Source organism: Polyodon spathula, chromosome 6, assembly GCF_017654505.1.
Source record: "Polyodon spathula isolate WHYD16114869_AA chromosome 6, ASM1765450v1, whole genome shotgun sequence".
In the NCBI taxonomy this organism is placed as follows: domain Eukaryota; kingdom Metazoa; phylum Chordata; class Actinopteri; order Acipenseriformes; family Polyodontidae; genus Polyodon; species Polyodon spathula.
The window spans coordinates 40603759-40620890 of NC_054539.1; the positions used below are offsets into that span (position 1 = coordinate 40603759).

Genomic DNA, 17132 nt, shown 5'->3' on the forward strand with positions numbered 1-17132 from the left:
CATGTGCCAAATGACCAACCAATTGCAGGCAGTCTCTCAACATAATTACGTATTTCATTACATTTTTAGAATCTTTATTTTGCTCTTTCCATCCTTCCTTTACAAAATCGAAGACACCATGTGGTTGTCTCCCATATAGCAGCTCAAAGGGAGAGAACCTGGGAGCTCTGAGGCACCTCTCTCACTGCAAACATCAGGTAGAGGAGGAGTTTAGCCCAGTGTTTCTATTCTTGGCTGACAAACCTCCTCAGCATCTGCTTTAATGTCTGATTAAAGTGTTCCACCAAACCATCCGTTTGTGGGTGATAAACGGAGGTACGAATGATCTGTTCTAATTCTTTTGCAATTGCTAATGCACTAGTGGACCTCAATGGTACTGCCTCTGGATATCTGGTCACGTAGTCCACCACTGCTAAAATATGTGTATATCCAGAGCCAGACTGGCTCAATGGGCCCACTATATCCATTGCAGTGCATTCAAAGGGGATATTAATCAGGGGCAGTGGGACCAACGGGGCCGGGTGGACCCACTCCGGTACTACTTGACTTTCGGGATATCGAGTGGGGCTATTGTAGCTTCAGCACTCGGAGTCTCAGTAACCAAGCACGGTCGGCCACACTGGATCCCAATCCCCTTTCCCTGGTGTTTCTCAGACGCAGAGGAGTCTCCCTCTAAACCACAACATTGTTTCATTAATGCACTCTCCTATCTTTCCACCCTTCTTTCATGTTTGGTTTCCTTGGGGTGGAACCGAGAGGGGAACAGATCAGCATGCAGAGGAAATACTCTTCCAATAGCATCCCCTGCTGCTCCTATGGTCTTACCGGAGACTGATGTTACCTTTTTATTTATAATTATGTCAAAATCTGGCGAGTCTCAACCTAAAATAACCAGGTAGGGCAACATTTTTGCCACAGCTCCAATTACACGGCGGGTGTGACTACCAGTCTTCGTACCCCTCAGCCAGTCTGACTGCTGCGTCCAGTGTGGTGGGTCGGTGCTAACTGACCCAATTACTGGCTTTTGGCTCCAGTAATCGTACGACCAGCTCGATGGTGACAATCTCAGCCACCTCTTCAGCTGTACGTTCACCAGGGCAGAGCCACCAGGTCTACTGGGCCATCACTATGGGTCGGACTCCTTCGGGGCATTGGTACTCCCGGAACCGGTGACAGTGTGTCTCCTTCGTGATACCCAGTCGCTAGAGTATGGCTTTCTTCACCAGGTCATAATCCAGGGCCTGTTCCTGGGTTAAAGCATGGTAGGCTGCCTGGTCTTCCCCAATCAGCTGGGTAGGGTCCCAGCTGGGTAGCCCAACACTCCCGAGGCCATAAGGCTGCTGTAGCCTGCTTCTGGAAGGATGTAAGGTAAGTCTCAGGCTCATCTTCCAACAACATCTTCACCACCTTTGGTTTTGGAAGAGTCATTGCTGGTTCGGCCACTGGTTCCCTTCTCTGATTGGCCTCAAGGAACATGGTATACATCTTCTCCATTACCGCTGCCAAGGTCTCCTCATGCCTCCGTGCCTGTGCCGACAACATCGTGTTCAAAATCCCAGGGTCCATCTTTCAAATCCCGTTTCTGGCACCACTTGTGACAGGATGTGAGTGGTGCGGTATAATAAATCCAATGTCCAGACAGGATTCTCCCAAAAATGTCTGTGCTTTTATTTCAAAATGAAAAACAATAACAGTCTGCCCCTCTACCAGCTATGGTATCAGGGAGAAACACGGCAGGTTTCAATCCTGATAAATAATAAACACTCCTCAACCATAATCCATGTGCACGAAACTGTGCTCCTTTCTTCCAGGGATCGTGGTGAGTGTTTGGTGCTCTGCTGTGCTGTAAGGCACGTGGTCCGGGGTTTGTGCTGGCTCCATGGCTGCAGCTCCCGACCCTCACTCCTCCTCTACAAAAGACACAAGACAAACAATAACAAATGCACATGTACTCAGGCTGTGTTTATTCAGCGCAAGGCGGAGTACTGATGTAGCTGCTTCCCCTTTGTACCCAGAAACTCCTCTCTGCAATCAACCTTGTCGCCATGGTTTCTCCACTGGAGGGCCGACCCACAGCCGATTGCTAATTCTGGTTCGGAGGGAGATTTATAGTTTGGATCCTTTTTCTCTCTGTCACACCTTTCCACATATAGACTTTTCAAACTTCAGAAAAAATAAGTTTTATTTACTTCTATCCATGGCAGTTAAACAGGTGGATAATCCTTCCATTGTTGTACAGCAATATGTTCAGCAACAATACGGCTGCATACGAACAGTCTTCAGTTTAACTACAACTTATGTCTTCGTAAAGTCTGATGCAGCTACAACTCTCCTATTTCTTATGTTTTTCTGTATTTCTTACTCTATGTATGATTTTAAAGAATATATATGTGGTATATATGGTTGCAAAACTGCACTTGTTCTAGCTACAAACTAACAGTGCCATCTGTCCCTCTGTCCTTTTTTTTTGTACCGTTTTCTTTCCAACTCGAATTTAACAGTACTGCCTGAACCAGTATTGTTAAATACCAAAATGCTGTATTACAAAAAATATATTCTAAAGGCATTACTAAAAAAAACGGTGGATGATGAACCCTCATTATATATGAGACTTTTTCTTTCGTGCGCCTCGGAATATCATTCGATCTTTTCTTAATCTCTTCCACCGTTCTTTTAATAATGCCTACACTAAGAAGTAAAGGCTGTCATTAGAACCTTGCTTTGCCACTGTGGGGAGACCTTTTTAGGTGCTTCTGAGAACCTTTTTTACATGGATTCTATATTCTCCATTTGCAGACTTTCTGTTTTGTCATGTACTATGAAACATGTATTGAAAATTGTAGTTTGCAAAACATTACGGTACCGGTATTATAAACCGTAATTTACAAACTGACTTGATCAGAAGGATTAAAAAATTAGCTCTTTGCAAAATGTTATTAAATGTTTCTTTGTCCTTGAAAACGACCTTGCCTTCTTGCTGCCAACAAGTCTCCCACATCACTTTACCTTTTATATAGCCTACTGTCTGACTGCAGCAAATTAACAGCTGCTTTTCAGAGTTCTTAAAATAATCACGCAAATACGAGGCCCGCAATTACCAGCAGCTTTAATAAATTAGACGGAATATTTAATAGACCTCATTTGTAAAATCCCCTCCCAATTTTAGCGATTTTGTTCAGAAACGCCCCAGAATTACATATGCATATACAGAATTACATATGGCTCAAGGGCTAAAGCACACAGAGACATTGCCCCCGCAAATCACGTTTTAACTGCGTGTTTATGCCATTGCATGTGTTTTATAAATTCAGTCCAAGAATTCAGAACCCTCTGCGCCCGTTATGGTCGTAAAACATACACAATCCTTTTATAAATCTGGGCCTATGTCTTTACAACATTTTAAGAGGGTCTGTAATGCCAGATACACGTGCCTTAGAATATCTTTCAGTTACTGCAAAAAGTTAAGCTGTATGTCAAGAAAATCGTATTTTATTGGATTTGTGTCTGGTCAGTGATGTCTATTCTGTATGCTTTCATATATGGCTTTTGCGACAGTTTGCACCATTATCCTGCAGAAAGTTTTCAAACATATTCCAGTAAAACAATGTAAGGTCTATTCTTCTTTTGATCAATACAAGCTTGGATCTGCCACTATTCCGATTAGTCAATGCTTTGAATACACAGAGCAGAACTGGTACATCTATTCTTCCCTGCAACCCAATATATTAGTGTTTGTTTCATGCAAAAAAAATAAAATAATCTAATTAGTGACTGATCAGTAAAGCAAATAATATTACAGTAAACATGAGTCAACTAGCACAGGTGTGAGACAACACTCAAAATGGTACCTTCCTTTCATTTAAATCTCATTGTATGAAGAAAGGGTTTTTGACTGATTTACCCTGAAATTACTTGGAGGCGCTCTGCTTTAATGATCAGTCGATCATTAGTTGATGAAAATGCATGTTAAAAAATAATTTTGCATGAAACAAACATGCTTTAGGGATATTCTCTTGGGGCCAAATTACAAAAGCATCCTAACTTCATTCTTATCTTATCTTCAGAGATAGAAGGTCCAAACTGAAGTTTAGGAGACTTGCTATTACAGAAAAAATTCACCTAACTTATCTTCTTATATTAATTTAACTCGATAAATCAAGTTTGGACTCATTAATGTACAAAATTATATTACACACTTTCACACTGGAGGCACGAACATCACAGTGTTTTTCTTATTTTTAGCTTTACTTTAACCTATGAGATATTGTTGTGGGTTGGCATTCCTAATTAAAATATAATGGTGTTTATGACTGCAAATGAATAAGTATTGGTTCTTTTTTTAAAATACCGATATTTATTTATTGTTGTTAACTAGATTCTTCTGCTTTGCCTCTAAAGACTAAAGTCTCTTCCTGAGTAAAGTGTAGAGCCCTGCGTTTCTTTGCCCCATCTGAACCAAGTTTAGACGTCATAACTTAAAAACAGGTATGTTCTGGTGACTGTTACCTGAAACTCGGGCTGTAACCTGCTCTATTCAACTCAATCAATTGTTTACGGATAAGATTCTGGTTAGATTGGATTTTCTACCTAAAGTTTGGCAGGATAGGATGAGACACTTAGGAATTTGTAGACACTGCTGACTTAGGAAATGCTTTTGTCATACCAGTTTTTCGAAAAATCCTATGCTAGCCATGAAAGATAAGATAGGAAAGCAAGTTAGGAAATTGTTCTATAATACGGCCCCTGGACATTGCACAAAAACTGTGGTTCCATACCCAGGTGTCTTCAGGCACTAGACAGAGGTGATGGTTGACCCAAAATTAAGCATACGTGTACACTGTGTACACTGGTGTTCAAAATAATGTCAGGAATCTGCAAAAAGTTGTTCTTGTAAAATCTGTTTTATGTCATTACAGCGACCATTCCATGCTAATTGCAACAATTGAGACCATCTTTACGTTTGTTGTACTCGGCATACTTATCTACAGCTACTTCCTGTACGTGAAGATTTTCAATACTATGTCTGTGATTAACCTAAACCCGGATGAAAAAGACAAGCACCAGTAAAGTTTTAGGACAACACTGAGGGCAATTATTACACTGTTCTGTTCATGGTTATTAGTTGAATTGTTATATGTGAACTCTTCTTGTTATATTATGAACTAGAGTAAATCATTCTGTTGTTACCTTCATATTGTTTGTGATTATTTACTAGTTTTAAGAATACTTTCACAACCATTCACAACAGAATAGAAAAATAAGAACAGAAGAAAAACAAGCAATAAGTGGCTTAGAGGAATACTTTATTGCTCAGTGATAGCATCTAACAAGACAATCATTGTTGGCAGTCAATATTTTAGGGGTGATTTTTTGCAATCTAAAAAGCAAACATTTTATTAGATGATTTGAGCAATTGCAGACATGGGTCATTATTCAGAAGGTTGAGGCCAGGGACACAGGCACTACTGCTTCAAGCAAGACAAACAAAGCGACCTTGTTTCAAACATTGCCTATCACAAGGCATTCTTAGCAACAGTATTTTAAACCTGCTTTGAGTAAACTTGTTTGGCTAGGATACCTAACAACATTTCAACTTCCCAACAAGTTTGCAATGGGATGCCATGTGGCCAGATAGAGGCAAATACACACTGTTCTAACATGTATGTTTAATAATACAGTATTTATGATATGACAAGACCTCATTGACACATTAGAAGATACAGTAAAATGATACGACAGGCACTAAAAAGGTGTGTCCAGTTAAAGGTTGCTCATATTGAGAAAGCATCCTAGCTCTAACACTCAAGGTTTGTTTCTGGATATAGCTGTATAAATCAAAAAATATGGAAGCTGTACATTCATTTAAGACCCTGTAGTGTGTGAAAGCCCCAATAATCATAAATCCCTTAACGGAATGCAATTTTCTTACTGAATTCAGTTTTACCCCCGAAGGGACTAATGAGGTCTTTAAAGGGTAAGTAGCGGGGTTCCGAAAAATATAGCGTTACACATCCCCATGTGTTGCTACAACTGTTTAAATAACTTAACTGAAATTTGTCATTTCATTAACATCCTAACAACTTTTTACACTTATAACTTCTAAAGTCTGTTTTAAACCTATTTTCAAAATGGCCACGCTAGTGCACTATAGTGCATGGATTATTGCTCACATTGTCAAACACTGTGGGTCTCAACCACAAATTTGTACTTATAGTAAATTGTGTTTTTTACTGTGATTTAGAGTACTGATCTCAAACCCGACTGCACTAGAGTGGACATTTTGAAAAGAGCTTTGAAACAGGCTTTAAAATTCTAAGTGTAAAAAGTTGTCAGGATATTAAGAATGAAAAGAAAAATTACTGGTACTTTATTTAAACAGTTGTAGTAACGCATGGTGACGTATAACTATACTTCTTACTCTTTAAGGCTCTTACTCTTTATGTATTTTCAACTTCATATCTTGGTCCAATAAAAGTGTTTTTTTTGTGCGTTAAAACACAACAAATCCCTGATTGGTTGAACTGATGGTTTGTATTGTTTCTTTGTTGCAAACATAGCCCTTACATCATAAATGATGGCTTAATTATGACATCAAAGAACAATTGGTTATATAACTAATGGTGACATTTACCACATACCATTTAATAATAATAATAATAATAATAATAATAATAATAATAATAATAATAATAATAATAATAATAAAAACATATCAGTACTTTCATTTATTGTTTGTTTTAGGTTTGTTTTTTTCAGCTTCACAAAAAACAAGTTGTCATCTTTGGTAATAAATAACTAATTTAAAAAAAAAGTCTGACCAACAAGACCAGGCAAGTCTTTTAATGGATGTTTTGTAGTTATTGTAAGTCAATAAACCAGCTGACTTAATAAAAGTAGATCAAACTTACGTTTTGTCTATCGTGACTGGTTCTGGCTGCATCTTTAATATATTACAAAAAACATGTATAGTCTTTTTTCACAGGTTGTTCTGTCCAAACCTAGTACAATTTAAATAATATACATATTTTATAGTCTTTTACTACATATTTGCCATTCAAATGTGTTATGCCAATCTGCATAACAATAGCTGTTTTTAATTTACTGCTTTTATTCTTAAGCAATCATTTATTTATAGTGTACAAGGTGATAAACATGAATTTGGAATGTTTATTTACCATTCCTGACAAAATAAACTAGTATAAAACAAGATTACTCCAACAAGTTATTGCTAAATAAAAGTATCATCCTACTCTAGTTTACCTGATAAAAATGATACCAAACAGAAATGCAATCCTGGTTACTCAAAGTCACTGACCTGAATAGATCCCTATAATGAAAATCAAGAGACTGACAACCTCAAGACTCAGAATCAATATCCCTTTAGAAATTCCTTTCTTTCGTACAAATAATGTATAGCCTTAGTTTTCACATATATTGATTGGTTTTCATGTGTACAAAATACATGTTAGCTTTAATTGAGAGATAACAGCACCTCAAATGTATTCTGTTCATATACAGAAAAAGACTGGCTAACATGTAATTTGTTATACTTCTGAAAGAACACACCTTAATATAGCTATTCAATGGAAACAATTTCTGGCCTGCTTGTAAGGAAAATTAAAACAAATTTTTAAATGCCAGATGTATGACTAAGACCATTTGTTTTCATTATTGTTTGTAATGCAACTGAGACCAGCTTTCATATGTATCCATGGGTAAAAGTTTTCTGTCTAGATAATTAACACACAATAGGTCATGGTCCTTGTGACAAGTGTGAGTGGTGTGGTGAGCAAAGTGAAGGTCCAAACAGTATTGTACTCCCAGAACGTCTGTGTTTTAATTTATTAAATGAAACAGAAAAGGACCGCCCCTCTACCAGCGATGATATTGGGGGGAACACGGCTGGCTTGCAGGCCACAAATAAAAAACAGCAACAAAAGGTAATCCCCAATCCACAGTCCAGTGCACGACAGTGTGCTCTTGTGGCAGTGTGGCCGCTCCTGTGCGTCTTTATGTTTATATGTTGTGTGTTTAATGTGGGTGTGTGGCAAAGTGGCTGCTAATCGTGTACAGGTGCAGAGGTGATGCATTGCAGAAATAACCACAGACAGGCAATTATAATCCAGTTAGGAAAAGGGCTTTATTATTTTGTACTCCCGGACTGGAGACCAAACCATAAACCTATGTGTAAAGCATGGAGGGAATTTTATAAATGGTTCTGCACAACCAAATAATAATACACATTATTTTATCCGCCCCACTATAATACAAAACACAGTCACTAGTCTGGGTGCGTGCTGAAGTACTCGTAGTGGGTGATAATAATTACAGAGTGAGTGAAGTGCAGTGATGATCCGGTTTGGTGCTGGCCCACAGCGACAGTTCCGGATATGTGCTAGCTGTCTAGTGATCACAAAAACATAGACAGTTACTAACACACAAAAACAAACAAAACTCACAAACTCTTTCTCTTTTATATATTTATTTTGGGACAATCTCCCATCCTTCCAGTTCCTCATATCTCAAACCAAGTGAACGAAACGATTAATGATTCTCCGGCCCCTTTATGCTGTCACGCATGACCCATGGTAAACGATTGCAGCTGCTTTCATTGCTTGCAGCTGCTACCTCGTTTACCTTCCAGGTCAATACGTTCCTGCAACGACATCTCTCCTTCATCCAGCCAGACCGACTTCCCGACCCTGGAATAAAACTGTTTTGCTATTTCATGCCCTCACAGGTCGGGAGGGAGATTTCCAACCAGAACTCATTATATCTCCGTCACAGGGTGTATCTGTATAGATGCAAGGGATATAATATGGGTTATGAGCACGATTAATGTAAAATGTAGATTTGTATTTAGGCACGAGGATTGCAAATCACTTCGCGTGCAGATAAAATGTGTATAATATGTGTCACGAGCGTGAACTAATTAATTCACATGCAGATGTACCGAGACTCTAATTGAATGATTTATTAGCAATCGAGTCTCGAGAATCTAGCAATCGGTTGCTAATTTCAGATGTATAAAAGGCACACATTTTCACCTACTCAAGGTTGTGTGTTTGGGAAGTGGAGAACAGGTGAGAGAGAGAGGAGAGTTAATTTAAAATAAAATCTAAAATAACAAATGCTACTCATGCGAGAGGCCTTGCACAATACTTGTTTAGTGTTCGTCCACTCTGTCTGTCTGTTTGTTTGGCCACCGCACCGTTTTGTTTTTGTCTGTTCGTTTTATCTATCTATTTACTTTGGCCTAAAGTGCCGTGTCCTGTTTATTCCAACCTTTTTATTTTCTGTTTGTTCATTTATTAAATGCTGAGCACAACCAAGCGCTCAGCTTCACCAAAACTCCACATCTCTGTGTGTTGTCTCGCTTCTTCCTGGTCCGTGACATCACCAAACACCTGCGCACTGCGACCATCCTGTCACAGCTCTCCAATCATCAGGGTGGTGATGAGTGCTGGTGTCATGGTAGTGCTCAGTTGTTTGGGCTGGCTCTGTGGCTGCAGCCCCTGGTTCTTACAAAACATAAAAACAAACAGCACATAACAAAACAAACACTCCAGCTGTAGGTTACATTCTCAGCCCAAGGGGCTGTACCTGCATAGCTGCATCTCCTTTGTACTACCCAACTCCTCCCTGCAATCAGCTCGGCACCCCGGTGTAACCAATCGCTGCCTGGCCCACAGCTGATCACATGTGAGTCGTTTTACGTACTGACAGCTACATGCCCCCATCAAGATTGCTGACATCCTGTTACCGCTCACTGTCAAGTCAGCCCATCTATGGGGAAGTGTACCACCAACCTTATACAGTGTCCTTTCCAATCGTGAGGGAGATTTACAACATTGATTCTTTCTCTCTTTATCGCATATCTCACCCCTCAGAGTGATACCAAAGGAACACTCAGCCAACTCTATATTCCCCAATGGTCCCCCCTCCCTTGAAAAAAATTGATTTATTGCTCCTTACCAACACAATGTTTGACAGTATAGTAAAAGAGTTGCAGCGCCAGATACCATCGAGTTATCCTGGCGTTATTGTCTTTCATCATGTGTAACCACCTTAAAGGAGCATGATCAGTGACAAGAGAGAAAGAACGCCCTACCAAGTAATTTGATGGCCCATTTGATGGCTAAACACTCCTTCTCAATGACAGAGTAGTTAATCTCCCTAGGAGCCATTTTATGCGCAAGTAAATAAGGTGTTCTACTCGTGTCAACTTGCTGGGACAGGACCGCCCCCAGACCAGTGTGGGAGGCACTGGTCTGAAGGATGAACTCTGCTGAAATCTGTTGAAATCAGAGCAGGAGCTTGACAGAGTCGCTTCTTAATCATATCAAATGCCTTCTGACCCAGCCCTGTCCATTTAACTAGTTTTGGAGCAGCCTTTAACGTGAGATCTACCATTGGGTTGACTATGGTGGCATACTCAGGGATAAAACGGTGATAGTAGCCGGCTAACCCCAATAGTGTTCTCACCTGTGACTTGGTTCTCGGGATCGCCATCTCCACCAGCGCCTGGACTTTACCCGGCCATTACCCATAATGTAGCCAAGATATTGAGACTCTTCCTTGCCAAATGCACACTTGCCCAGCTTGGCTGTTAGCCCTGCTTCCCTTAGAGACTGTAGGATGGCTAAAAGTCTAATAATATGCTCCTTCCAGTTGAAGCTAAAAATCACCACATCATCAGTGTACGTGGCTGTATACTGATGATGGGGAGCCAAGACCTGGTCCATCAGTCTCTGAAAGGTGGCGGGAGCTCCATGCAACCCGAAGGGCATGGTCCGGAAATGGAACAAGCCATCTGTGGTAGAGAAGCAGTTTTCTCTCTCAAGTTCTGAGTGAGTGGAATTTGCCAGTATCCCTTCGGAGCTTATCCACTCGGGGCAATGAATATGCATTGAACTTGGAGATGGCATTAACCTTTCGGAAATCAACACTGAACCGAGTGGAGCTATTCTTCTTGCCCACCATCACGATATGACTGCACCACTCGCTCCTGGAAGGTTCAGTGACTCCAAGCCTGAGCATATCCTCCTGCTCCATTGCGAATGGGACCTCTGCGGCTTTCTGGGATCCTGTATGGTCTCTCTTGAACCTTGAAACCTACTAGAGTAATAATATCATGTGAAATAACATTAGGTCTACTGGGCAAGTCAGAAGAAACATCATTAAACATTTCCACTAACTGGTAGAGCTCACGTTTCTGATCTGGAAGTAGCTGTTCTCCCATTCGAATGTTTTAGCTGGTGAATTGACAGTGGGACCAAAATCTCTTCTAAACTGTCACAAGCTATGAATAGGGCCTCTGTTTCATGCCAGGGTTTTAACAAGTTAATATGATAGATTTCAGTCTTATTTCAGCAGTCGGGTTGTGTAATTTCATAATTTACATTACCAATTCCCCGTATCACCTAGTGTAGCCCCTGCCACTTAACATACAACTTAGACTCCGACGTGGGACATAGCAACAGTACTTTATCACCTGGCCGAAAAGTCAGAATCCTTGCCTGTTTGTTGTACTGCTGCTCCTGGCGATTCTGAGCTAGTTTTAGATTATCTTGCGCCAAAAGACCAACTAATAGGCGGTCTCTTAACATAATTACATACTTGACTATGTTTTTGGAAGTTTTTCTTTGTTCCACTCACCCTTCTTTCACAAGAATTTGCATTTGCATGTATTTCCAATTAACGCATGCTCAGTAAGGAAATATTAAACATTTTATGCTGAAACGCCTACCCAATTTTGTCAGCTTGCAATGGTTTGCTTTGTTTCTTAAAGCTTCTAAAATTGTACATTTGCCTCAGTACACTAGGCAGTTATTCCTTCAGTCTGCCCCTCACTTTTTAACAAAGTTAGGCACCTATGATTGAGCCACAATAAAAAAATATAAAAAAATATGTTGTGCACGATAACTTCAAAAAACTGAACATTATGGGATATCTAACTTGTCAGAATGTCATGATATGTTTTGTTTTTGTATAAAACTAGGCTGTAGCTGAGGCTTTTTATATTTGACTCAGTTTCTTTTACTTTAGAATTCTGATTGAGTGCTCTGGATGATTTTTACAGAACTAATCCTAACATCACAAAGAAATATCCTGAATTCGCATTTTATTAATAGGCAGTCAAAAATGCAATACTGTTCTTGTTATTTTACACATGTATGAATATGTCAGAAATTGGAAAAATGTCTTGTTTGAACTTTAGTAATTTGAAATAAATGTATAGTTGTCTGTTCCAAAATGTTTATTACTAGCACTATTTAGGTTCCTGTTGTGGCTCATTTATATGACAGCACTAAAGTGCAAGACAGAAACCATTAAAACATTACATGGAACCAGTACACCCCCCTCCCCCCATCAAAAATGCTGAAAAACTGATAGTGACAGGGGTCTAATAACAAGCTAACAACAACAAGAAGAAAAATAAAATCAACAAATGTCCCCACCTGAGTTGGTTAATTGACAGTTATTAATGTAATACTTAACTTAGGTTTTCTCTTTAATGTTAATTTAATTAACTAACTTACCAAGTTAATTGTGAATGCATTATTAATAGGACTGCAATTCATTGATGATTTAGTGCTTTAACATAATCACCAGTATTCCGCATTCATTCAGTTGCTAAATGTATTTGGCTTACTGAATACAACATGCTTCATGAGACATTTGAATGCATAATGTTTGTTAAAGCAATTTGTGTTACTCAGGTCATAATTTTGCATTATTTTGAATGCATTAACTATGCACTTTTGCCCAACCCTAGTCCTCATATGACCTTGTCTGATTTCAACCAATTTGATTTTACACTGATAGTGAAATGTATTATATATAGCCTCATTTTAACTTATCTTTTAAAAGTTTAGCATGGTAAATTTGCTTGGTAATTTTGCAGTTTTCCAATGCATTTCTCATGGTTTACCATGTTTTTTGTATTTGCTTTGCCATACCTCTCTGGGCTTTATTTACTACGCTTATCTGTGCGTTACCTTGTTTCCAATATACTACATGCTTTTACAATGCGAAACAATATAAAGGCATTCGCTCATACTGTCATCTTGAAATGCACCATTGTGATTGAATGAATGTACCACAAACCAAAACAAAACCAGTCGAGCGTATTGATATTTATTATTTGAATACAAAAAAAGCTTTCATTATTTGACTTGATACGTGTTGAATAAAAAGCATGTCGCAACATTACTCCAATGAGACCACATCATCAAGCCCAGTCTGTACTTGGCAGGATTTAGGACCCAGGGGAACCCTGTGGCAAGCATGCATTCATTTCGCGAAGCAAGTTCACATACTGCACCCCCCACCCGCCGCCGCTCTACAGGGGAAACAGTAAAAAAGGTATCACGGATCGCACTCCCCAAATCCAGATTTTGTATTTTCAAAAGTTGACAGGTAGGACATCATCACTTTTTTTGGCTGTCAATACAATCAGTGTTTGATTTCTCCCTGCTCGCCTATCATGCCTGAAAGATCTCTGCAGGGGTTAAAATGTCAGGCCTGAGCAGATGATTACGAATAATAATTGTCGATACGAAGAAGCTGCCGGTAGGCAAAAAGAAACAATTACCGATCTTTTTAGCTCTATGAGTGTAAAAAAGCCGTTTCACCACAGAGAGGATCTGTTATCTGTGGTGGAGAGTACAGTGGGATAGGTCAGATACAGCACCGTTCCTTTTTCTTTGGATTTTCCGGGTCCTGAAGCACTTTACTTCATTGCTGATCCGATGCTGGATGGCAGTGGCGAACGAGAAATCCCTCTTTTCATCCGGAAATCTCCATCTGTTTCGCCTGTGTGTTTTTCTACATTGCTTTTTTTTCTTTTTATTTAATTGTAGTTGGTGATTTTATTCTTTGGACCTGAATGTTGGTCCGGCGAATAACTGTTTACTGGGACGGAAAGGACAGAGTAAATAGTAAGGTGGAAATAAAAAAGACTGATTAATTTTAGAATCTTGAATTACAAAAGTCAGCATTCATGGCAAACGAGACGGTTATTCTGAACGTATATGATATGGTAAGTACAACATACAATAACGAATATTTGTGGGCAATAAGTTTACTAGAATTTGAAGATTATTACACATTTACCAATTTTGTATTATTCTGGGATTAAGTAATTATAAATTAGATACACAATTACTGTAGTAAGCTACATCTGTTTTTTGGTGGTTATTTAGGGAGGAGGAAGAGTTAAACTGTGGAACATCTGTTGAATGTATTTCTCGAAGGAGAAAAGTTTTCACATAGTGAATGTGGGTGGACCTTTTTTAATTTTTTGAGATTGTGTTGGTGATTCGTAAATCCTTTTCCTCATGAACAAGCAAAAAAAAAAAAAGCAACAAATAAAATAAAATCAGGAACGCAGTAAACAGACAACCTGGTTGACTTGTAACGTGCAGAACCTTTTTGGGACAACTTGCCCTAAGTTTGATGCCGAAAAAATAAATCAGTAAAGCAGCCAACTGTATGTTATACTCGGGGCTTCTGGTTTTAAGTTTTTTTTTTTAATCAGTTAAAACCGAAAACCAGAAGCTACGCGTATAATATACAGTTGGCTGCATTAATGAATTATTTTTTTTGGCTTAAACCACCACGACACACAAATGAAATCGGTTATAGCTAATAAAACCAGAAAAACGGTGAAAATGGTTACTCAATTAACATTGTGAAAAGAAAAAAAAATATCTTCAAAAAAACTTTGTGCTGTGCTATTGGGCATTGACACTCCTTCCTGATTTGTATCTGGCATTGATTCGTTCTGTATACTTAAACCCACCCAACTACAAAGTTGGAGCAAATTCCAACATTTCTATTGAAGGATTGTAACATGCTTGCAGGGGTTAAAACGAGATTACAAGAAATTGAGGATTGTTCTTGCTCGTGAGATTTAAAGTTTTGTTACAGTCCGACAGGGAGTAAGTTATTTACACACTCGTGGAATTTAAAACAGATTAGCAAATTGTGGTGAAATGTAAAAAATAAAATAAAAAAATACCTAAACACAAAAAACTCCAGTGAATATGCCCGTGACCATAATGATTTTGTTGTGAAAGACATCAAAGGAAACCAGGTGCACAGTGCAGTTGAAAATGTGTGCAAGTACTGTACTGGCGAGTTACTATACATATTGTGACAGAAAAAAATAACCGAAAACAATATTTTCATACAGTATATAAAAAGCGAAAACAGCGATTGAACTTTTACGTCGAAAATGCTTAAAAATAAGCACCGAAAAAAAATGAAATTAATAAAAACCGAAAAACAGGAGCCATAATTAAGGTGACCAGATTTAAGTCCTTAAACTGGAACAATATGGAAATGTGGTGACTAACTTCCAGCTAAGCTACTGGGAAGTTCTAGGGTTTTTACTTTCACTTTGCCACTGTTTGATCTCCTTATATCATATTGAAAGTGAATGCAGAGACTTGTGGTGGTATTCAATGTTATCTTTCACTTTCAAAAACCTTTTTTGTGAATAAATAATCTTACTGCCAGTAATTTCATTTCTGCACAAGTATACTTATTACTTTACACAGTAGCTATTCAATAAAAGCAGTTTCCGAGATTCTGTTTTATTGCTGATTACTGCTGCAAATCTAGTCTCGCTTTCTGCCTAAAACTGCATCTTCTCTCTTTGATTTCCACTTTCCATCTCGGTCTATTTCTATGCTAGCCTCCAGTGTCCAATTTGCAAACCAGGGCCTTTCAATATGAATACATTGCTGATCTTGGCCGGAGTTCATATTTTTGAATCGACAGTATGGCTGAGACATGGATCAAGGTGTAATAAAATTAAATTATATTCCTTATCTGATCAAATAAAATGTTGTCACTTATTATGAAAGGAATACTATTTAACTTTCCTTAATATAAGCTTAAACATAAGCCTATGTAAAATGTGCAGAGAAGCTTTCAGTTTGTCCGGAGACTCTCACTGTCATTGGTTGGTAATGAAAAACAGAAATGCCATCATACAATGAACAGGTTACTTTCTGTTTTAAGTGATACCTGTCAGTTTAAAACATGTTACAGGAAAGTTGGAAATAAACCTATTTGGAGAAACTTAAAGGGATCGACCCCGCCCCTGACACTTGCCTCTTTTGCTGAAGGAAAAACATGTTTTTTTTCTATAGTAAAATATTTATAAAATATGTTATAGCTATCAACAGATAAGTCTTAAATATGAATACTCCATTGTCCTATTTTTTCTTAAACTTTGCAAGATAAAATATACTTCTGTAATACATTAACACAGAAATAAATAAGGCCTCACCAAATTAAAGAGAATTATCCGGCCTCTAGCAGCTTATTTAGATATTTGCTTTTTAAAAGAAAGGTAAAATGAAACAAGGACGTGATATATATTTTTTGTAATTGTTTTAAACTATTTGTTCCGGTATCATATACAGTACTCAAAATAAATAAATAAATAAATAAATGGGCATCTCTTGTATTTCATTATTGGTAAAAACAACAAAATGTATACGTAAAGAAATTAAAAACATTGTGAAACTTAAATATTTTTATAACAAATTTCACAAATGTGAAAATAAGTAGTTCATACATTTTTATTATTCACTAACATATGTTTCTTGGAAGGTACCTGTGGCAACTGAAAGTTTGTTTCAATAGAAAATGTGTTTCCACATAGTTTTGTTCTATTTTGCAGCTATTCTGGCTATTTTGGTGCACAAAGAAGTGTTCAAACCACAACAATCAGTGCACTGAGTTGTAAACATGGCATGGTGATGTGACATAATAGCGTATATTTCTGCAATTGTTGCCTATGGGGGGGGGGGGGGGGGGGGTGTGATTAAATGAGTGTCCCAAGAGAGGTTCTGGGGACACTGGGACCAGTGTTCCAAAAGTGGGACTGTCCCATCCAAAACGGGATGTCTGGTCACCTTAGTCCTAATGATACTCTGAAAATGCCAAGGTTGTACTTGTATTTTTCTTTGCCTGATGACAACAGCGAGGGTATCGACATCAACTCCTTACATTACAGTAGGGACAGGTGGTACAACAGCATTAGTGTACAGTTGAATCCCCAGTATCTGAACCCTCGTTATCCGGGTCTCTGTATTAACCGAACCACCCATTTT

General features: G+C 38.4%; 1 protein-coding gene across 1 annotated transcript in view; it reads left to right on the plus strand.

Moving 5' to 3' along the window:
• The first annotated feature begins 13575 nt into the window (after positions 1–13575).
• Positions 13576–17132, plus strand: part of desi2 (desumoylating isopeptidase 2) — a 68609-nt gene continuing 65052 nt past the window's right edge. The window contains exon 1 of the mRNA XM_041252845.1: positions 13576–14044. Within this exon, the coding sequence (XP_041108779.1) occupies positions 14006–14044 (39 nt within the window). The 5' untranslated portion in view covers positions 13576–14005. The remainder of the gene's footprint in view (positions 14045–17132) is intronic.